Here is a 22849-nt window from a genome sequence, read left to right on the forward strand (position 1 = left end):
AAGCCTATTGAATATAATATATATTTTCTAACATAATAATATATAGAATATATATTCGGAAGATAAAATTGCTTTATTATAATCTAATCTAGAGCATAATACGTTTATATAAGGACATGAGGAACCAGGACATAAGGACATGAGGACCCAGTAGTTAACTCCAGGAGCTAGGACCCGGGAGCTCGGACCCGCGCCAACTCCCCTCCACACTCGGCTGCTAATGCGAAGCTACCGTTAGCGCTGCTGCTTCACTGAGCCCCGGCACGCTAGCTTAGCCTAGCCCTGTCAGTAGCCCGCGGAGCGCTCCGCCCGGCCGCCCTGTCCGCACGCTGCGGCGGCCCACGCAGCGGCCGGACCCCCGGGACCCGCGGAGACACGGGTCCTGTCAAAAGCCTTCAGAGGGTCCGTGGTGAAGCGTCAGTAACTCTAACGTGACCTGACTGGGAGAACGCTGCTCACAAGCTGTCACTCTCTGGGCTCACTGATGAGAGGACGCGCTGAAGTTCACGCGTGGAAACACACACTTAGTTCATGATGCGAAGTGGTCGATGGAAGCAGCCATGCGGGTTATCCGTTCATCACGGAGAACGGCTCTTTAACCCGTTCTTAACCCTTTCTTTAAACCCTTCCTAACCCGTTCTTTAACCCTTTCCTAACCCGTTCTTTAACCCCTTCCTAACCCGTTCTTTAACCCCTTCCTAACCCGTTCTTTAAGCCGTTCTTGACTGCTCACCCCGATGTTGGAGATAAAGTCTGAAGTAACTTTGAGGAGGTATATAGGGAGGAGGAGGAGGAGGTATATAGGGAGGAGGAGGAGGTATATAGGGAGGAGGGGGAGGAGGAGGAGGAAGTATATAGGGAGGAGGAGGAGGTATATAGGGAGGAAGAGGAGGAGGTCTATAGGGAGGAAGAGGAGGAGGTCTATAGGGAGGAAGAGGAGGAGGTCTATAAGGAGGAGGAGGAGGCCTATAGGTTGGATGAGTTCTATAGGTTGGAGGGGAGGAGGAGTGAAGGGGGGAGGAGGAGGAGTGAAGGGGGGAGGAGGAGCATCTCCATTTTAGGCAGATAGCGCTGGTTAGCGGCAGCATCGTATCTTCCAGGGGTTCTTGGCCTTTTCACGGCTGAAGGAGCCGGACCAGTCCACCTCATTCTGCTTCAAACACGCCTCATTTACATAAACACGCCTCATTTACATAAACACGCCGCATTTACATAAGTATACTTCATTTACATAATCAGGATCAGCCTTCTCCTGTACCTCCTCCCCCAAGACCATAGGATTCCCACAACAGACCATAATACTACCACAACAGACCATGATACCACCACAACAGACCATAATATCACCACAACAGACCATAATACTACTACAACAGACCATAATACCACCACAACAGACCATAATATCACACAACATACCATAATACTACCACAACTGACCATGATACCACCACAACAGACCATAATACCACCACAACAGACCATAATATCACCACAACAGACCATAATACTACTACAACATACCATAATACTACCACAACAGACATATATTCATCTCGTTAAAGTAATTTGTGTCCCTGTTAAGTGAGGCTGTCTTAACCTCACAGGGTCAGAGGAGTGTGTGTGTGTGTGTGTGTGTGTGTGTGTGTGTGTGTGTGTGTGTGTGTGTGTGTGTGTGTGTGTGTGAGAGCGATGGGGGGGGGACCTCCAAAGATACTTCCTGTCTTTGGAGGAAAAGCTGTTTTCTCAATCTAGCCCCCTACCGGACCCCCCCCCCCCCCCCCCCCCCCCTCTCTCTGCTGTGAGGTGAGAGGCTGAAGTAGTTTTACTTTGTGTGGTTTGTGGAGACGGTGTGTGTGTTGGTGAGACGGTGTGTGGGACAGTGTTAGACAGTGTGTGTAATTCTTTTTGAGCATGCTCTGATGGTGAAGACACAACTAGAAGAACATCCTTAAAAGGTAGGATCACACACACACACACACACACACACACACACACACACATACACACACACACACACACACACACACATACACACACACACACACACACAGGCGTGAGAGGCTAGCCGTGCGGGCTAACAGTGAGGCTATTGTGTGTTATACTAGCTAGCATCGGTGCTAGCTAAGCGCTGTAGCATGAGGGCTAGCGGTTTCCTCTGGTGTGCTGCTTCAGCTCTGAGCTGTTGAACAGCTGTTAGCGCTGCTAGCTCAGCAGCTAGCCAGCAGCTAGCCCTCTGGTTCTCCAGGTTCCTCACAGTCACCAGAGGTCTCCGTTGGGATCATCTCAACATCTCAGACCTCAGGAGAAGGGGCCCTCATCACAGAGGGCCTCAGGGGGCTCCACAGGAAGTACAGCGTCTTCATCGTGGGGGCCCCGGAGCCGGTGGGGCGGTTTATTGACCCCCTAGAGACCCCTGACCTGGAAGTCCCCCACTGGCTCTCCTGGTCACACAAGCCCCTCCTCCACTCACACACGCACATGCACACACACACAAACACGCACACCCCTCCTCCACTCAAACAGACGCACGCACACGTGCACGCACACACACACACACACACACACACACACAATATGAAGGGCTCTAGGGCAGTAGCCGTAGCACTAAGCCGTTCTAATGTTCTAACACTTTGGAATGGTTCGTTACAACCTAGAGTAGAAGCCCATGCTCCTGTCAGTCCCTCCTAGCTAACCCTGAACTAGCGTACGGCGCTGTGCGACCACTCCTCCCCGCTGCAGTGCTGGGATGAAGGGCGGGCCGCTGTTCTGCTGGGTGCTGGTGCTGGTGGCCGGGGACCACGCCCTGGGGTCCGGCTGCTTCCTGGACGTGGTGAGGGGCCGCTGGGCCTTCCTCTCCCCCTCAGCCCTCAACATCAGGGTGGAGGAGGCAGAGGACTGCAAGGTGGAGGTGGTGACCAACGAACCGATAACACAGAGAGTTGGAAGACTCTCTCCACAGGTAGAGACCACGCCCCTTAACACACCTGGACAGATATCACAGGTAGAGACCACGCCCCTTAACACACCTGGACAGATAACACAGGTAGAGACCACGCCCCTTAACACACCTGGACAAATAACACAGGTAGAGACCATGCCCCCTAACACACTTGGACAGATAACACAGGTAGAGGCCACGCCCCTTAACATACCTGGACAGATATCACGGGTAGAGACCACGCCCCTTAACACACCTGGACAGATATCACAGGTAGAGACCACGCCCCTTAACACACCTGGACAGATATCACGGGTAGAGACCACGCCCCTTAACACACCTGGACAGATATCACAGGTAGAGACCACGCCCCTTATGACACCTGGACAGGTAAATATATGGACTGGTCCGGTCCGGTCTGGTCCGATCCGGTCTGATCCGATCCGGTCTGGTCCGATCCGGTCTGGTACGGTCTGGTCCAGTCTGGTCCGATCCGGTCTGGTACGGTCTGGTCCTGTCTGGTCCGATCCGGTCTGGTACGGTCTGGTCCTGTCTGGTCCGATCTGGTCTGGTACGGTCTGGTCCTGTCTGTCCGATCCGGTCTGGTACGGTCTGGTCCGGTCTGGTCCGATCCGGTCTGGTACGGTCTGGTTTTGCAGGTGTTTGATTGCAGCTTCCAGGAGGAGGAAGTGAAGTACGTCCACAACGGGAGTCCTCTCCTAGACCAGGACTCTGTGAAGCTCAGAGTCTACAGGTGAGACACACACTCACACACACACACACGCACACACGCACACACGCACACACGCACACACGCACACGCGCACACACTCACACACACACACACACACACGCACACGCACACGCACTCTCTCACACACACACACACACGCACACGCACACGCACACGCACACACACACACACACACACACAAAGTCAGTGTGTCAGTCAGGGCGGCCATGAGAGTCTTACTGAGACATGAAGCTATGTCGCAAAATTTCTGCACCAAACTTTTAGGAGACCAGTTACTCGGTCCAGAAACATGTCTGAATGTTAAAATGTTTTGAACTCAGGTGCTGAGCTATGACGGTTTGGCTTAAAAATAATAATTATATCCGGAAGAAACACATGAGGTATCCACAGATACGAACAATATAAATACTGGTAGTATAATAACTAATATGAATATTGTTTCTTCTACTGCTAATAATAATAAGTGAGGTTCTAGTGAGCATATTGTACCAGCAGTAAGGCTTGTAGTGAATGGGTGAGTGGTGACTGAGTGAGGTTACTGTACCAGCAGTAAGGCTCGTGGTGAATGGGTGAGTGGTGACTGAGTGAGGTTACTGTACCAGCAGTAAGGCTCATGGTGAATGGGTGAGTGGTGACTGAGTGAGGTTACTGTACCAGCAGTAAGGCTCGTGGTGAATGGGTGAGTGGTGACTGAGTGAGGTTACTGTACCAGCAGTAAGGCTCATGGTGAATGGGTGAGTGGTGACTGAGTGAGGTTCTCCTCAGGTTCTCGGCCTCGTCCACGGTGCTGCGGACCCTGGTTCTGACGGTCAGGGTCCTGGAGGGGGGGTCCGGTCTGGTCCAGCTAGGCTCCGCCCCCCTGGTGGTCCTGGGGTTCTACGGATGGTCTGAGCCAATCAACAGCTCCGTCCTGTCCATCACCCCCCCCGGGGGCGTGGCCTGCTCAGTGCGCCTGATGACATCACAGAGCGAGCTGCCTTCCGCGGGCCGGCTGGTCCTGGGGGAGGAGTCCTGGAAAGGGGAGGAGTCCTGGAAGGGGGAGGAGTCCTGGAAGGGGGAGGAGTCCTGGCAGGAGAAGGGTGACCAATGTTCTCCTATATGATATAGTTATAATAAGTACTATATCCTCCCTCTATATCATATAGTTATAATAAGTACTATATCCTCCCCCTATATCATATAGTTATAATAAGTACTATATCCTCCCACTATATCATATAGTTATAATACGTACTATATCCTCCTCCTATATCATATAGTTCATACCTGTAGTATATTAATGGTCTTATGACCCCCCTGACCCCCTGACCCCTAGGACCCCCAGGCCGGGAGGGGTCCGAGTGCCCGGGGAACAGGCCCTGCCTCCACCCCCCCCCCGGGCCCCGGGCCCTGAAGATGGGCTGCCTGGAGTTCCTGGGGGCGGGGCTCCGGTACCAGCACCTCCGCCCCCCCTCCCCCCAGATCGACTACCTTCCCCTGAGGGTGGAGCTCCGGGACCACGCCTCCAGGACCCTGATGGAGGTAACACATCCCGCTGCACCAACACACACACGCGCTGAGTTACCGTCTGTACTCCGCGCTGAGTTACCGTCTGTTCTCCGCGCTGAGTTACCGTCTGTACTCCGCGCTGAGTTACCGTCTGTTCTCCGCGCTGAGTTACCGTCTGTACTCCACGGTGCGTTACCGTCTGTTCTCCGCGCTGAGTTACCGTCTGTTCTCCGCGCTGAGTTACCGTCTGTACTCCACGGTGCGTTACCGTCTGTACTCCGCGCTGAGTTACCGTCTGTACTCCACGGTGCGTTACCGTCTGTACTCCACGGTGCGTTACCGTCTGTACTCCGCGCTGAGTTACCGTCTGTACTCCAGGGTGCGTTACCGTCTGTACTCCGCGCTGAGTTACCGTCTGTACTCCACGGTGCGTTACCGTCTGTACTCCACGGTGCGTTACCGTCTGTACTCCGCGCTGAGTTATCGTCTGTACTCCACGGTGCGTTACCGTCTGTACTCCACGGTGCGTTACCGTCTGTACTCCACGGTGCGTTACCGTCTGTACTCCGCGCTGAGTTACCGTCTGTTCTCCGCGCTGAGTTACCGTCTGTTCTCCACGGTGCGTTACCGTCTGTACTCCGCGCTGAGTTACCGTCTGTACTCCACGGTGCGTTACCGTCTGTACTCCACGGTGCGTTACCGTCTGTACTCCGCGCTGAGTTACCGTCTGTTCTCCGCGCTGAGTTACCGTCTGTTCTCCACGGTGCGTTACCGTCTGTACTCCGCGCTGAGTTACCGTCTGTACTCCACGGTGCGTTACCGTCTGTACTCCACGGTGCGTTACCGTCTGTACTCCGCGCTGAGTTACCGTCTGTTCTCCGCGCTGAGTTACCGTCTGTTCTCCACGGTGCGTTACCGTCTGTACTCCGCGCTGAGTTACCGTCTGTTCTCCGCGCTGAGTTACCGTCTGTTCTCCGTGGTGCGTTACCGTCTGTTCTCCGCGGTGCGTTACCGTCTGTTCTCCGCGGTGCGTTACCGTCTGGTCTTGTGGCCCCCAGGCGGAGGCGGTCTGGGTCCCGGTCCTGGTCCAGGGAGCTCTGCAGAACCAGCCCCCCCAGGCCTCCTTCATGGCCTCCTTCCTCCTGGAGGTGGACCAGTTCATCCTGACCCCCCTGACCACGGCCGCGCTGGACGCCGTGGACCCCGACGGCCCCCAGAGCGGGCTGCTCTTCAACCTGACCGGCCCCCCTGCCCAGGGGTACCTGGCCCACCTGGACGACCCAACCCGGGCCGTGAGCTCCTTCAGCTGGGACGACCTGCACCACATGAACATCGCCTTCCAGCCGCCCAGCAGCGGCCACGCCCGTCGACAGAACCTCCAGGTACCGCCTCGTACATGGGCAAATGATGACGATGATGACGATGATCTCCTGTAGTAACCTTGGATACTAGTCTCCAAATAGTGTGTCAGAACAGAGGAACGGCGCGATGCTGGAATACTACAGGCTAGAGGTCGGTCCGTCGAGTTACCGTCTGTACTTCAGGCAGCCATGTTGAGTTACTGTCTATGGTTCAGGCAGCCATGTTGAACACTGTGTCGTGATTGGTCGAAACACCTCTGATCTAGATCTGGATTTCTGGATCTGATTCCTCACCATGTTGCCTCCTTAAGGACAGACGTGTAGGTAAGCCAGTCTTAATAAGGTAAGTAATAGTCTCTCCAGTCTTCTGTCTGGAGAGACTATAACTGCACCGTGGTGGTTGAAGGAGTCCTTACCTTGGAGTGCTCCCTGCTCTAGGTGGAGTTTCCACCCACTGACCAATCGTTTGCTTTAAGGTGGAGTTCCAGGCCCCTGACTGATCCTTTCCTTTAAGGTGGAGTTCCAGGCCACTGACTGATCTTCGGCTTTAAGGTGGAGTTCCAGGCCACTGACTGATCCTTTCCTTTAAGGTGGAGTTCCAGGCCACTGACTGATCCTTTCCTTTAAGGTGGAGGTCCAGGCCACTGACTGATCCTTTCCTTTAAGGTGGAGTTCCAGGCCACTGACTGATCTTCGGCTTTAAGGTGGAGTTCCAGGCCACTGACTGATCCTTTCCTTTAAGGTGGAGTTCCAGGCCATGGACTCGTCGTTCGCGACCAGCCCCCCCATCCTGCTCCACATCTCCATCAGGACCAGCGAGACCACCGCCCCCCGAGTCTCCTGGAACATGGGTCAGCCAACACCCCTCAGAGCGCCACTTAACTAGTCCTGCTGACCTCATCTGACCATTAGTTAGCTCTGGTTAGTCCTGCTGACCTCATCTGACCATTAGTTAGCTCTGGTTAGTCCTGCTGACGTCATCTGACCATTAGTTAGGTCTGGTTAGTCCTGGTGACGTCATCTGAACATTAGCTAGCTCTGGTTAGTCCTGGTGACGTCATCTGACCATTAGTTAGGTCTGGTTTGTCCTGCTGACGTCATCTGACCATTAGTTAGCTCTGGTTAGTCCTGGTGACGTCATCTGACCATTAGTTAGGTCTGGTTTGCCCTGCTGACGTCATCTGACCATTAGTTAGCTCTGGTTACTCCTGGTGACGTCATCTGACCATTAGTTATCTCTGGTTAGTCCTGGTGACGTCATCTGACGATTAGTTAGCTCTGGTTAGTCCTGGTGAAGTCATTGTAACATTGGTTACCTCTGGTTAGTCCTGCTGAAGTCGTCCAACCATTAGTTAGCTCTGGTCAGCCCAGGTTCGCTGACGTAGCCCCGCCCCCCCAGGTCTGGACCTGCTGGAGGGCCAGTCTCGACCAATCACGTGGGAGGACCTGCAGATCGTGGACAACGACAACATGGAGGCGGTCCGGCTGGTGGCCGTGGACGGGCCGCGGCACGGCCGGCTCACCCTCAGAGGTGAGAGGGCCACAACCAAGAGCACCAGGCTCCTAGAGGGGCGGGGCCAACGGGGGGCGGGGCTTCACCAGGCCAGCCGGTCGGCTGCCCAGCATGTGTTCCCAGTCAGGGGGAAACATGCTGGGGGCCAGGGGCCACACACACACACACACACACACACACACACACACACACACACACACACACACACACACACACACACACACACACGTAAATTCATGGTGCAGTGCACAGACAACAGCTGCTGTCCCCTAACAGGTCCTCATCTTACCGGGGGACAGAGAGAGAGGGGGGAGGGGGGAGAGAGAGAGAGAGAGAGAGAGAGAGAGAGAGAGAGAGAGAGAGGGGGGGGGAGGAGCCTATCCTACTCTAACGGTTCTCTCGTTCCAACTTCTACCCAAAGAAAGTTCCTCTCAGCTCTGGACCAATCAGAACGAGGCAGGCCTTGTTGTGGGTCAGCTGAGAGTTCTGTCCCATTGCCCCCCCCCCCCACCCCCTCCAGGGGAAGTTCTGCTGGTCCACAGACACACACACACACACACACACACACACACACACACACAAACACACACACACACCGCTGTGACACACACACACACACACGTGTGTGCGTGTGTTTTGGGCTGGGTTCCAAACACCACCTTTGAGTCTAATTACCAGGAACTGAGTGGGGCTGGGCCGCTACGCTAATGAGAGCGGCACTAGCCACCGTGGCAGCTTCTCACTGGACAGAGCAAGCCGCTAGCTCTAGCCGCTAGCTCTAGCTTACAGCGAGCGAGCTAGCAGGCTAGCTGTGACTCAGCGGTGTCGTGTCCTCAGTCCTGACAGGACAGCTCTCAACAATAAACATGTTTGTGTGTGTGCGTGCGTGTGGGCATATGTGTCTGTGTGTGTGCATGGGTGGTGTGTGTCTATGTGTATGTGTACGTGTATGTGTATGTGCATGTGTGCGTGTCTGTCTGTCTGTTTCTGTCTTTGTGTCCGTGTTACTGTGTGTCTGTTTGTGTCTGGCTGCCTGTCTGTCTGTCTGTCTGTCTGCCTGCCTGTCTGTCTGCCTGCCTGTCTGTCTCAGGTGTGCGGGCGCTGTGGTTCTCGGTGTCTGACCTGCGGGCCGGTCTGGTGGTGTACCACCACTCCGACAGCGACTCCACCCGCGACCACATTGTGTTCCGCATCACCGACGGCAACCACAGCCTCCGCCACCGCTTCCCCGTCCACATCCTGCCCAAGGACGACGCCCCCCCCTTCCTTGTCAACAACGTCGCCGTGGAGACGAGGGAGGGCGGGGCCGTTCGCCTGGAGGACTACATGCTATTGGCTGCCGACCTGGACTCCAGCGATGACCACATCCTGTTCCGGATAGTCTCCGCCCCCCGGGCAGGCCGGCTGGAGAGGCGGGGCTCCGCCCCTGGTCCAGGTAGGCCAGGAGCGCCTCTCCTACCAGTCATTCACCCAGCCATTCACCCAGTCATTCACCCAGTCATTCACCCAGCCATTCACCAAGCCATTCACCCAGCCATTCACCCAGTCATTCACCCAACCATTCACCCAGCCATTCACCCAGCCATTCACCCAGTCATTCACCCAGCCATTCACCCAGCCATTCACCCAGCCATTCACCCAGTCATTCACCCAGTCATTCACCCAGCCATTCACCCAGTCATTCACCCAGTCATTCACCCAGCCATTCACCCAGCCATTCACCCAGTCATTCACCCAGCCATTCACCCAGTCATTCACACCTTGACTGTTTGTTCCACGTGTCTGTCACTAGTGATCTGGGACCTGTCTGTCTGTCACTAGTGATCTAGGTCTGTCTGTCACTAGTGATCTAGGTCTGTCTGTCACTAGTGATTTGGGACCTGTCTGTCTATCACTAGTGATCAGGGACCTGTCTGTCACTAGTGATCTAGTCCTGTCTGTCTGCCACTAGTGATCTGGGACCTGTCTGTCTGTCACTAGTGATCTAGGTCTGTCTGTCACTAGTGATATTGGACCTGTCTGTCTGTCACTAGTGATCTAGCCCTGTCTGTCTGCCACTAGTGAGCTGTCTGTCTGTGCAGGGGTCCAGATAGACAGGTTCCTCCAGAGGGACCTGTCCCAGGGCCTGGTCTACTACGTCCACTCGGGGGGGGAGGTCTTTGAGGACACCTTCGCCTTCACGCTGTCGGACTACCAGACCCCGCCCAACACCTCCCCCCCCCAGGTGAGGCTCCATACCAAACCATGACCTTCAACCTGCGAGCACAGGGACACATCCAGTGTGTTTGTGTGTGTGCGTCTGTATCTGTGTGTGCGTGCGTGCGTGTGTGTGTGTGCGTGTGTGCCCCCCAGACGGTGGTGGTGCAGGTGTTCCCGGTGAAGGACCAGGTCCCGGAGGAGGGGGCCGGCGCGGTGCGGGCCCTGAGGGTCCGGGAGACGGAGGTGGTCCTCCTGACCCGCGCCCAGCTCAGCTTCAGGGACCCGGAGCGGCCCCACGCAGACCTCAGCTACCGCCTCAGAGAGGGCCCCAGCAGCCCGGCCCGGCCCGGGTAGGGGGACGGGGGGACAGAGGGGGACACAGGGGGGACGGGGGGGACACAGGGGGGACGGGGGGGACAGAGGGGGACGGGGGGGACAGAGGGGGACACAGGGGGGACGGGGGGGACAGAGGGGGACGGGGACACAGGGGGACAGGGGGGACACAGGGGGGACGGGGGGGACAGAGGGGGACACAGGGGGGACGGGTGGGACAGAGGGGGACGGGGACACAGGGGGACAGGGGAGGGACAGGGGGGACGGGGGGGACAGAGGGGGACGGGGTGGACAGGGGGGACGGGGGGGACAGAGGGGCGGGGGACAGGGGACACAGGGGGGACAGGGGGGGGACGGGGGGGGACAGGGGACACAGAGACAGGTAACCCAGGTGTTGCAGACAGACAGGTAACCCAGGTGTGTTGCAGACAGACAGGTAACCCAGGTGTGTTGCAGACAGACAGGTAACCCAGGTGTGTTGCAGACAGACAGGTAACCCAGGTGTGTTGCAGGCTGATGGACGCCGGTCGTCTCTTCTTGACGGACAGCAACAGCTCCATGAAGAAGGACCCCATGGTGCCAGCGCTGAAGGCCTTCACCCAGGTACCCCCCCAGCGCACCTGACAGTCCCCCCCGGCCCCCATACATAGCCGCGCTCTGAGCTTCAGGACATCTGCCCCCCAGCATGCTGTGGACCACCTGAAGGTGGGCTTCATGCCCCCTGTGGAGGACATCGGCCCGGACCCCCTGCTGGTCACCTTCACCTTCTCCGTCACCGACCTCCAGGGCGGCTCCGTCAGCGGCCTCAGCTTCAACATCACCGTCCTCCCGGTGGACGACCGGCCCCCCGAGGTCAGAGGCCCTGTCTGCAGCCCCTCCCCTGGTCCGGCGACCTCACCTGGTCACCTGACCGGACCAGGTGAGGTCACCTGACCTCACCAGACTAGGTGACCTCAACTGGTCGGGTCAGGTGACGAGGTGACCTCACCTGACTAGGTGAGGTCACCTGGTCGTGTGACCTCAAGTGGTCCGGTCAGGTGACTTCACCTGGTCCGGTCAGGTGACCAGGTGACCTCAACTGGTCGGGTCAGGTGACCAGGTGACCTCACCTGGTCGTGTGACCTCAACTGGTCCGGTCAGGTGACCTCACCTGGTCCGGTCAGTTGACCAGGTAACCTCAACTGGTCGGGTCAGGTGACCAGGTGACCTCACCTGACCAGGTGACCTCAACTGGTCGGGTCAGGTGACCAGGTGACCTCACCTGACCAGGTGACCTCAACTGGTCGGGTCAGGTGACCAGGGGACCTCACCTGCCCAGGTGACCTCACCTGGTCCGGTCAGGTGATACCAGGTACCAGTTCAGCCGTTCCTCTGCAGGTGTACACCAACCTGCTGCAGGTGGAGGAGGGCGGGGGGGTGTTTGTGACGGAGGAGCACCTCCGGCTGCGTGACGTGGACAGCCGGGAGGAGGAGCTGCGGGTGGAGGTGGAGGAGGAGCCCCTCCACGGCCGGCTGGAGCTCCAGGGCCGAGTGCTGCCGCAGGACCAGAGCTTCACCCTGGAGGACCTCAGGGGCCTGAGGCTACGGTAGGAGGAGCACCAGGAGGAGGGGGAGGAGGGGAGGGGGAGGAGGAGCAGGGGGAAGGGGAGGGGGAGCAGGGGGAGTAGGGGGAGGAGGGGGAGCAGGGGGAGGAGGGGGAGGAGGGGAGGGGGAGGGGGAGGAGGGGGAGGAGGGGAGGGGGAGGAGGGGAGGGGGAGGGGGAGCAGGGGGAGGGGGAGCAGGGGGAGAAAGGGAGCAGGGGGAGGAGCAGGGGGAGCAGGGGGAGGAGGGAGAGGGGGAGGAGGAGGAGGGGGAGGGGGAGGGGGAGCAGGGGGAGGAGGGGGAGGAGGAGCAGGGGGAGAAGGGGAGCAGGGGGAGGAGGGGGAGGAGGAGGAGCAGGGGGAGGAGGGGGAGGAGCAGAGGGAGCAGGGGGAGGATGGGGAGGAGGAGCAGGGGGAGGAGGGGGAGGAGGAGGAGGGGGAGGAGCAGAGGGAGGAGGAGGAGGGGGAGGAGCAGAGGGAGGAGGGGGAGCAGGGGGAGGAGGGGGAGGGGGAGGAGCAGGAGGAGGAGGGGGAGCAGGGGGAGCAGGGGGAGGAGGGGGAGGAGGAGGAGCAGGGGGAGGAGGAGGAGTAGGGGCAGTGGGGGCAGTAGGGGCAGTAGGGGCAGTAGGGGCAGTGGGGGCAGTAGGGGCAGTGGGGGCAGTAGGGGCAGTGGGGGCAGTAGGGGCAGTGGGGGCAGTAGGGGCAGTGGGGGCAGTAGGGGCAGTAGGGGCAGTAGGGGCAGTGGGGGCAGTAGGGGCAGTAGGGGCAGTAGGGGCAGTGGGGGCAGTAGGGGCAGTGGGGGCAGTAGGGGCAGTGGGGGCAGTGGGGGCAGTGGGAGCCTGGAGTAAGAGGAGCGGTCCTTCCTTGTGTGTTCCTCTGTTCCAGGTACGTCCATGACGACTCCGAGACCAGCGAGGACTCCACGGTGCTGAGGGTGACGGACGGACACAACAACGCCAGCGTCCGTCTGTCCATCCAGGTGATCCCCCAGTGCCCTCACCCTAACCCTAACCCTAACCCTCACCCTAACCCTCACCCTCACCCTCACCCTCACCCTCACCCTAACCCTCACCCTCACCCTCACCCTCTAGATGCACACCGTGGAGCAGGGCTGCCCTCACCCTCACCCTAACCCTCACCCTCACCCTCACCCTAACCCTAACCCTAACCCTCACCCTAACCCTCACCCTCACCCTCACCCTCACCCTCACCCTAACCCTCACCCTCACCCTCACCCTCACCCTCTAGATGCACACCGTGGAGCAGGGCTGCCCTCACCCTCACCCTAACCCTAACCCTAACCCTAACCCTCACCCTAACCCTCACCCTCACCCTCACCCTCACCCTCTAGATGCACACCGTGGAGCAGGGCTGCCCTCACCCTCACCCTCACCCTCACCCTCTAGATGCACACCGTGGAGCAGGGCTCCCCTGGCATCTTGCATCCCACCTGCTGCTGGCCGGTGCTCAGGTGAAAGGGGATCATTAACCTGGAACATTCATCTTGAGTGTTTCCCTGGTGTTCCAGGTGAATGTTTCCCTGGAGGTTCCAGGCGTTCCAGGTGAATGTTTTGGACATTCCAGGTCAATAGCAACGTTTACATGAACATTTCTGATCAGATTATATTTCTAATCGGAATAGATCTATTCCTATCTGTTACAAAAGTGGTAAGCGATACGTTCGTCTCTTGCGCACACAACTGGATTTGACACATCTGGACTGGCAGGGATATAATGGACGTCTTATCAGTAGGCTATTTGTCATTTTTATGTTTTTGCTATTAATGTAAGCCCAGCAGGAGAACGCTTTTCTCTGCCTGCTCCTTCAATTAAAAAGAAGGAGGACAGCACAGTGACGTCAGAATCTCGTCCAGTCCTAACATCTACCCCGCGATCCTCCGCCGCAAACAAGACCTATTTGGAGGAGTGTGGGCGGCCAAGACGGGAGGGAGAGAGTGGTGTTACATGAATTTAGTCACCAGGAATGGCGGGAACATTTCAGGATAAGTCGGCAGTCGTTCGTTAAATTATGCGAGCTCATGAAAAATATATTGCCAGAGGAGTTTACTGTACGAAAGCCAATTCCATTGGCGATGAGAGTTGCCATGGTGCTGTACAAGATGGGCAGCAGAGCCGAATATAGAATTATCACGAATCAGATCGGGGTGCATCGAAGTCTCTCTATGTAACAAAGTAGCTAGTAGTATCCAAACCAATCAGAATGAGTATACATGTCGATTGTAGCGGAATACACCACCTCTTCTAACCCAACTGAAATTCTATTACGATCAGAGAAGAACCTTTAAACCCGACTAATGTTTCCCTGGTGTTCCAGGTGAATGTTCCGGACGTTCCAGGTGAATGATGAATATTCCAGGCGTTCCAGGTCAATGTTTCCCAGGTGTTTCAGGTGAATGTTTCCCAAGTGTTCCAGGTGAATGTTCCCGACGATCCAGGTGAATGTTTCCCAGGTGTTCCAGGTGAATGTTCCTGACGTTCCAGGTCAATGTTTCCCAGGTGTTTCAGGTGAATGTTTCCCAGGTGTTCCAGGTGAAAGTTACGACGTTCCATGTGAATGTTTCCCTGGGTGTGTTCCAGGTGTTCCAGGACTATGTTCCAGGTGTTCCAGGTGAATGATTCCCTGGCTGTGTTCCAGGTGGTCCCGGTGAACGACGAGCCCCCCCAGCTGAGCCCGGGACTACGGGGGGAGCTGCAGTGCCAGGAGAGGGGGCGGGTCCAGGTGAGCCTGGACTACCTGAGGGCCACGGACCCGGACAGCGAGGACTCCAGGCTGGGCTACATGCTGACCCGCCGCCCGGCGCGCGGACAGCTGCAGAACCAGGGCCTGGAGGTGGAGCGCTTCACCCAGCTGGACCTGCTGCTGGGACACATCTACTACGTCCACACCGGTGAGGACCCCAAGACCCCCCAGGGGGACCCCTATATCCCCACCGGGGGGAACCCTATATCCCCACCGGTGAGGACCCCTAGACCCCAACCGGGGGACCCCTAGACCCCCCCAGGGGGACCCCTAGACCCCCACCGGGGGGTCCTCTAGACCCCCACCGGTGAGGACCCCTAGACCCCCCCAGGGGGACCCCTATATCCCCACCCGGGGGACCCCTAGACCCCCACCGGGGGACCCCTAGACTCCCACCAGAGGGACCCCTAGACCCCCACCGGGGGGTCCTCTAGACCCCCACCGTTGAGGACCCCTAGACCCCCCAAGTGGGACCCCTAGACCCCCACCTGGGGCCAGACCACAGGCAGCTGTCTGGTCTGCACCCCATTCTTAACATAAAGACTGTGGTCCAGTCTAGACCCCCTCTGTAGTGGACCGGTCCGGTCTAGACCCCTCTGTAGTGGACCGGTCCGGTCTAGACACCCTCTGTAGTGGACCGGTCCGGTCTAGACCCCTCTGTAGTGGACCGGTCCGGTCTAGACCCCCTCTGTAGTGGACCGGTCCGGTCTAGACCCCTCTGTAGTGGACCGGTCCGGTCTAGACCCTTCTGTAGTGGACCGGTCCGGTCTAGACCCCTCTGTTGTGGACCGGTCCGGTCTAGACCCCCTCTGTAGTGGACCGGTCCGGTCTAGCCCCACCTCTGGACGTGGACCGGTCTTAACATGCAGCTGCCTTCTGATTGGTTGACCAGGCGGAGAGGTGGGGGCGGACCCCGTATCCGACACCATCACCCTCATCGTGTCGGATGGGGAGGCGGGGGGTGGCTGTTGTCACGGAGACGCCCCCCCGCCTCCCGCCCCCCTCCACGGGTCACTTCCTGTGTACGACCTCAACGTCACCGTGCTTCCTGTCAACAACCAGGTCCCCGCCGTAACCATGGGTACGCCGCCTCCTCACTGTTGCCAGGATGTCATCACCATGATGACGTCACTATGATGTCATCACTACGATGACATCATAGTGACGACATCACTACGATGTCTGCACTACGAGACACACACCCACACACACCCACACGCACACAGACACACCCACACACACACAGACACAAACACACACCCACACACACACAAACACACACCCACACACACACACACACACACACACACACACACAGACACACACAGACACACACACACACACAGACACACCCACACACACACAGACACACACACCCACACACACACAGACACACACAGACACACACACACACACACACAGACACACACAGACACACACACACACACACACAGACACACACACACACCCACACACACACAGACACACACACACACACACACACACAGACACACACACACACAGACACACACACCCACACACACACAGACACACACAGACACACACACACACACACACAGACACACACAGACACACACACACACACACACACAGACACACACACACACCCACACACATACACCCACACACACACACACCCACACACACACCCACAGACACACACACACACACACAGGGCGGTGTTGTGACTGAGCTGCCCCCCTCCCCAGGCGGCTTCATGCTGGTGGTGGAGGAGGGGTCGTGGGCCTGTCTCTGTGGGGGGGCTCTGGGGGCGCTGGACGCAGACAGCCCCCCCGACCTGCTGACCTTTCACCTGGAGAACCCCCCACTCCACGGCTTCTTGGAGAACACCCTGCCCACGCCCGGACACCAGAGGAGCAACGCAGGGCTCAGCATCGGTCAGTACAGAGCGACCCCTGGTGACCTCTGACCCTAACGACCTCTGACCCTAACGACCCCTGACCCTAGCCTCTCCTCCCCAGACTCCTTCAGCCTCGCCCACCTCACCCTGGGCTACATCAACTACGTCCAATCAGAGCACAAGGGGGTGGAGCCTACTGCGGACCAGCTGTCAGTCAGCGTGAGTGACGGGCTCCATCGCTCCTCCCCCTCGACTCTCCTCATCACCATCAGCCCGACCAATGACGAGGCTCCGACTCTCCTCCTCACCAACTTCACTGTAAGCCCAACACGCACACACACACACACACACACACACACGCACACGCACACGCTCACACAGACGCACACGACACGCACAGGCCCAATCCCAATGTCCGGACTCACAGACTTTGCTGCACGTTCTCGCAAAATGATTAAGGCTTTAGGCAGGGGCGAGGCTAGCCCATTTTTAGGGGTGCTGAAGCACCCCTAAAAAGGGGCTCAGCACCCCTAAAACTTGGGAGTAAGAAATGTTATTCTAAAAATTATATTTGTTCGTCTTTGAAATTGTTAAATAATGTCCAAAACATAAAATCTTTTGAGTTAGTTGAACCAATGTTAAAATTATGAAGTTATTTTTCAATAGAAATATTTTTTGTTTTTGTGTGAAAAAAGGGTGGGTGGTGTGGCAGTGGGGCTCATTGAGTGCTCAGCACCTCTAAAGCTCTGACCCTAGAATCGCCCCTGGCTTTAGGGCTGTCCCAATGCCCAACTCCAAAGGGGTGAGGGTTTGAGTCCACACTTACCCAGCCCTTTCAGGAGTCGCATCAGTGCAGACTTCACCTTAGGGAATTACCCACAGTTCAAAGCGTTGTGACGTTTACCGCGGAGACCATAGGGAGATCCGGAAATTATCATTCATTCAAATTGATCATTTGGATCAGCTCACCAACAAGAGCCGGCTCGTTTGGCTCCCAAACGGCTCTTCATATTACTAACTATACCTTTTATATTTCAGCCAAATGTAGCCCGTTCTGTTACTTATGATTAGTATGTGTAGGCCAATAATCACCTAATTCAATACATCCTTTATACTGAATTATTCAAAAGTAAAAATTATATTTTCTAATATCAATAAATTGCTGTAGCCGATCCCATATATACCTATCTGATCACACACTCGCTCACTTAGTACCTGAGATCAAGTCTGTGAGTCCTGAGTCCTTAGGCCCACACACACACACACACACACACACACGCACACACACACACACACACACGCCCCCCCACCGTGTGTGTCTCCTCCTCAGGTGGGGGAGGGGGGTCTGGTGGAGCTGGGGCGCTCCATCCTGGACGGCCGGGACCTGGACGCCCCCCCGGGGGTACTGACCTTCACCCTGCTGACCCCCCCGCTGCATGGCCTTCTACTGAGGGGGGGCCACGGCCGTGACCCCGCCCACTACCGGGCCCTGGCTCCCCACCTCCTGCTGGCCCTCTCCGTCACCTCCTTCACCCTCAGCCAGCTGCACCAAGGTGGGCGGAGTCAGAGGGCGGAGTCTGGGTGGGGGCGGAGTCAGGGGTCAGGAGACTGGGTGGGGGCGGAGTCAGGGGTCAGGAGACTGGATGGGGGCGGGGTCAGGTGCGGTGGAGGCGGAGTCAGCGGTCAGGAGACTGGGTGGGGGCGGGGTCAGGGGTCAGGAGACTGGGTGGGGGCGGGGTCAGGGGTCAGGAGACTGGGTGGGGGCGGGGTCAGGTGGGGTGGAGGCGGAGTCAGGAGTCAGGAAACTGGGTGGGGGCGGGGTCAGGGGTCAGGAGACTGGGTGGGGGCGGGGTCAGGGGTCAGGAGACTGGGTGGGGGCGGAGTCAGGGGTCAGGAGACTGGGTGGAGGCGGGGTCAGGGGTCAGGAGACTGGGTGGGGGCGGAGTCAGGGGTCAGGAGACTGGGTGGGGAGACATCTGTCATGTTAGGTTTAACTACATGCTACATGCTACATGCTATCAGTGGATGCGTCGTGTCCAGAACCAACAGGAAACTAAGACAAGAAATGAAACATCAGACAGGAAGTGAGTGTGGTAGTCAGGCTGAGGAGGCGGGACCTTGCTGCGGTGCTCTGACCCCTCCCCCCCCAGGCCCCGCCCTGCTGTATCTCCACGACGACTCGGAGGGCGCGGACGACCGTCTGGAGTTGCAGCTGAGCGACGGGCGGCGCCGCGTCCGGGGGTCCGCCGCCATCAGGGTGCTGCCCGTCAACGACCAGGCCCCCCGCCTCCGCACGTAAGCCCCCTCCCTCCCTGTGCTGGGACCCCGACACCAGCCCAGAGGGATTCAACCTGTACACAGACATGTGGCGGGTCACACACACACACACACACACACCGCTGTGACACACATACATGGCGCTGTGACACACACACACACACACACACAATGTTCTTTTGAGTGACTGACCTGCAATTTGCTTTTGCATCCTTGAATACGTCTGTTTCTGCCGCCCCCCCGACCCAACACACACACAGAGAACACACATATGTCACTGCTGGGGTGTATGTGTGTGTGTCTGTGTTTGTGTGTGAGACAGCGGTATGTGTGTGTGGGTATGTGTGTGTGTGTGTGTGTGTGTGTGTGTGTGTGTGTGGGACGCCGTGTGTGTGTGTGTGTGTGTGTTTGTGTGTGTGTGTGTGTGTGTGTGTTTATTTGGCTGTGTGTTTGTGTGTGTGTGTGTGTGTCTGACGGGGGGGTCTGAGGGGGTGTTGTGGTGGTGGTACAGCAGCTCCTGGCAGATGTCCCGTCCCTGTCGTCTGCTTGCCGCCAGCCTCGTTCCGTCTGAGCGCCGCTCGCCAGGCGCTCCAAGACGCCCCCCCCACGACCCCCCAGCGGACCCGTTCATGTCAACACATCGTCTGGAGAACACAGAGTTATTTCAGCCCAAAGCAGAACAACATTACAGACTTCAACAGAGACACTAAGTCTGTCTGTTCTCTGTACAGACAGACAGGTAGGGGGAGACAGGTAGAGAGAGAGACGGGTAGAGACGGGTAGAGGTAGAAACAGGTCGAGGGAGAGACCGGTAGAGAGACAGGTAGAGAGAAAGGTAGAGAGACAGGTGGAGAGACAGGTAGAGAGGAAGGCAGAGAGGGAGACTGGTAGAGAGACTGGTAGAGGTAGAGACAGTTAGAGAGACAGGTAGAGACAGGTAGAGAGACTGGTAGAGGTAGAGACCGGTAGAGGTAGAGACCAGTAGAGAGACAGGTAGAGAGACCGGTAGTGAGACAGGTAGAGAGAGAGAGACAGGGACAGACAGGTAGAGAGACAGGTAGAGAGACTGGTAGAAGTAGAGACCGGTAGAGGTAGAGACCAGTAAAGACACAGGTAGAGAGACCGGTAGTGAGACAGGTAGAGAGAGAGAGACAGATAGAGAGACAGGTAGAGGTAGAGACAGGTAGAGAGAGAGACAGGTAGGAAGACCGGTATAGGAAGAGAGACAGGTAGAGAGACCGGTAGAGAGACTGGTAGAGGGAGAGACAGGTAGAGGGAGTGACAGGTAGAGAGACAGGTAGAGAGGGAGACAGGGAGAGGTAGAGAGACAGGTAAAGGGAGAGACAGGTAAAGGGAGAGACCGGTAGAGGTAGAGACATTTAGAGGTAGAGTCCGGTAGAGAGAGAGACAGGGAGAGGTAGAGACAGGTAGAGAGACTGGCCCCCTGGTTCTCATGGTGCTCTGTTGTCAGGAACGGCGGTCTCCAAGCAGGCCCCAGGCTCCAGGCGGGCTCCAGGCTCCAGGCAGGCCCCAGGCTCCAGGCGGGCTCCAGGCTCCAGGCGGGCTCCAGGCTCCAGGCGGGCTCCAGGCTCCAGGCGGGCTCCGGGTGGAGGCTGATCCGCAGTGAGGTCCTGAAGGCGGAGGACCTGGACACGCCCCCAGACCAGCTGCTCTATGTCCTGGAGGCGGGGCCACGGCACGGCTCGCTGCACCTCAGGGTGAGACCAACTCCATGGGGGGGGGGGGGGCAGTGTGTGGTGTTGTGTTGTTGTGTTGTTGTGTTGTGGTGTTGTGGTTTTGTGATGTTGTGTGTGCTGTTGCGCGTTGCTGTTGTGTAGTGGTGTTGTGGTGTTGTGGTGTTTTCTGTGTGTTGTGAGGTTGTGTTGTGGTTTTGTGATGTGTGTGCTGTTGTGTGTGCTGTTGCGCGTTGCTGTTGTGCAGTTGTGTTGTGTTGTGGTGTTGTCTGTGTGTTGTGCTGTTGTGTTGTGTTGTTGTGTGTGCTGTTGTGTGTGCTGTTGGGTCGTGGTGTTTTCTGTGTGTTGTGTAGCGGTGCTTTCTGTGTATTGTGTAGTAATGTTGTGCAGTGTGCTGTTGTGTTGTGGTGTTTTCTGTGTGTTGTGTAGTGGTGTTTTGCAGTGTGCTGTTATGTAGTGATGTTTTGCAGTGTGCTGTTGTGTAGTGATGTTTTGCAGTGTGCTGTTGTGTAGTGATGTTTTGCAGTGTGCTGTTGTGTAGTGATGTTGCGCAGTGTGCTGTTGTGTAGTGGTGTTGTGCAGTGTGCTGTTGTGTTGTCCTGTTGTGCTGTGATGTTGTGTGTGCAGTTGTGTTGTGGTGTTTTCTGTGTGTTGTGTAGTGGTGTTGTGCATTGTGCTGTTGTGTAGTGATGTTGTGCAGTGTGCTGTTGTGTAGTAGTGTTGTGCAGTGTGCTGTTGTGTTGTGGTGTTGTTCAGTGTGATGTTGTGTGTGCTGTTGTGTTGTGGTGTTTTCTGTGTGTTGTGTAGTGGTGTTGTGCATTGTGCTGTTGTGTAGTGGTGTTGTGCAGTGAGGTGTTGTGTATTCTTGACCCCTGCTGTATTCCTCAGAGCGGCCCTGATTGGTCGGTTCTCTCCGCCGGTCAGAACTTCACCCAGGAGGACGTGGACCTTAACCGCCTGGCCTACGCCCCCCCCACCCCCCTCGGGGTCAAGGGTCACGACCCCGCCCCTGGGGTCAGGGGACACGACAGCTTCAGCTTCCACCTCAGCGACGGGCAGAACGACTCTCCATCCCAGAGCTTCAGCATCTCACTGCCCAGTGCCGCGCCAGGTTAGCACCGCGGGCTACGCTACGCTAGCTCCAAAGGCTACTGCTACGCTAGCTCCACAGGCTGCCGTTATACTAGCAAAGCATTAGCATTAACCTGCCAAACCACACTAGCTAGCATTAACCTGCTACATGAAACTAGCTAGCCGTTCTCTGCTCAGCCACACTGGCTAGCGTGAAGCTGGGGTCACAGTGACTCTGGTCGGGAGGAGGCTACCTAGCTCGGGCTAGCCTGAACTCTGGAACCCTGAAATATTAATACCTCCTCGCCGACGGCTCGTGGCACGCAGCGGCGCTAGCCTCCGCGCGCCACGCTAGCGTCCCGGCGCGGCGCTAGCCTCCTAGCCGCTACATTATTGAGCAGCGCGTGAACAGGAGGAGGAGGTGCAGCTGGCAACAGGCCCGCTCCTCCTGCAGGGAGGAGGTGAGGACCCGACTGGGGCCTCCTCAGGAGGTGCATTATTAACGGGCTGGGGGAGAGACCAGCTGTTGAGAAACACAGTTTAGACTCTCTCTCTCTCTCTCCCTCTCTCTCTCCCTCTCCCTCTCTCTCTCCCTCTCTCACTCTCTCTCTCTCTCTCGCTCTCTCTCTCTCTCTCCCTCTCTCCCTCTCTCTCTCTCTCTCTCTCTCTCTCGCTCTCTCTCTCTCTCACTCTCCCTCTCTCTCTCCCTCTCTCTCTCCCTCTCTCTCTCTCTCTCTCTCTCTCTCGCTATCTCTCTCTCTCTCTTTCTTCTGTTCAACAGAAACTGATTTACGTTTGGTTGCTGATTCAAATAGAAGCAGATTGACTTTTAAGTTTAGAATAAAATAATAAGTCAATATTTGGTTTCTTATTGAAACAAATATATTTACATTTTGGTTTAAAATGAAAACATAACATATTTACTTCTAAGCACTTAATTGATATTGAAACATAGTAACTGTTTCTTTAATAATTAAAATAGAAACAATAAAATT

The 22849-nt window shown here is 56.9% G+C and overlaps 1 protein-coding gene across 1 annotated transcript in view; it reads left to right on the forward strand.

Moving 5' to 3' along the window:
* Nucleotides 1-737: 737 nt before the first annotated feature.
* Nucleotides 738-22849, forward strand: part of frem1b (Fras1 related extracellular matrix 1b) — a gene marked incomplete at both ends in the record, with an annotated part of 29641 nt that continues 7529 nt past the window's right edge. Inside the window, 24 exon segments of the mRNA XM_079739270.1 lie at nucleotides 738-758; nucleotides 2299-2447; nucleotides 2743-2962; nucleotides 3601-3695; nucleotides 4461-4774; nucleotides 5011-5216; nucleotides 6242-6565; nucleotides 7287-7395; nucleotides 7944-8075; nucleotides 9148-9492; nucleotides 10139-10281; nucleotides 10410-10606; nucleotides 11102-11210; nucleotides 11214-11441; nucleotides 11967-12175; nucleotides 13055-13148; nucleotides 14826-15078; nucleotides 15823-16011; nucleotides 16661-16849; nucleotides 16934-17130; nucleotides 18143-18365; nucleotides 18963-19107; nucleotides 20678-20807; nucleotides 21672-21894. Of these exon segments, the coding sequence (XP_079595396.1) occupies nucleotides 738-758; nucleotides 2299-2447; nucleotides 2743-2962; nucleotides 3601-3695; nucleotides 4461-4774; nucleotides 5011-5216; nucleotides 6242-6565; nucleotides 7287-7395; nucleotides 7944-8075; nucleotides 9148-9492; nucleotides 10139-10281; nucleotides 10410-10606; nucleotides 11102-11210; nucleotides 11214-11441; nucleotides 11967-12175; nucleotides 13055-13148; nucleotides 14826-15078; nucleotides 15823-16011; nucleotides 16661-16849; nucleotides 16934-17130; nucleotides 18143-18365; nucleotides 18963-19107; nucleotides 20678-20807; nucleotides 21672-21894 (4444 nt within the window).

Source organism: Pollachius pollachius (genome assembly GCF_949987615.1).
Source record: "Pollachius pollachius genome assembly, chromosome: 7".
NCBI lineage: Eukaryota > Metazoa > Chordata > Actinopteri > Gadiformes > Gadidae > Pollachius > Pollachius pollachius.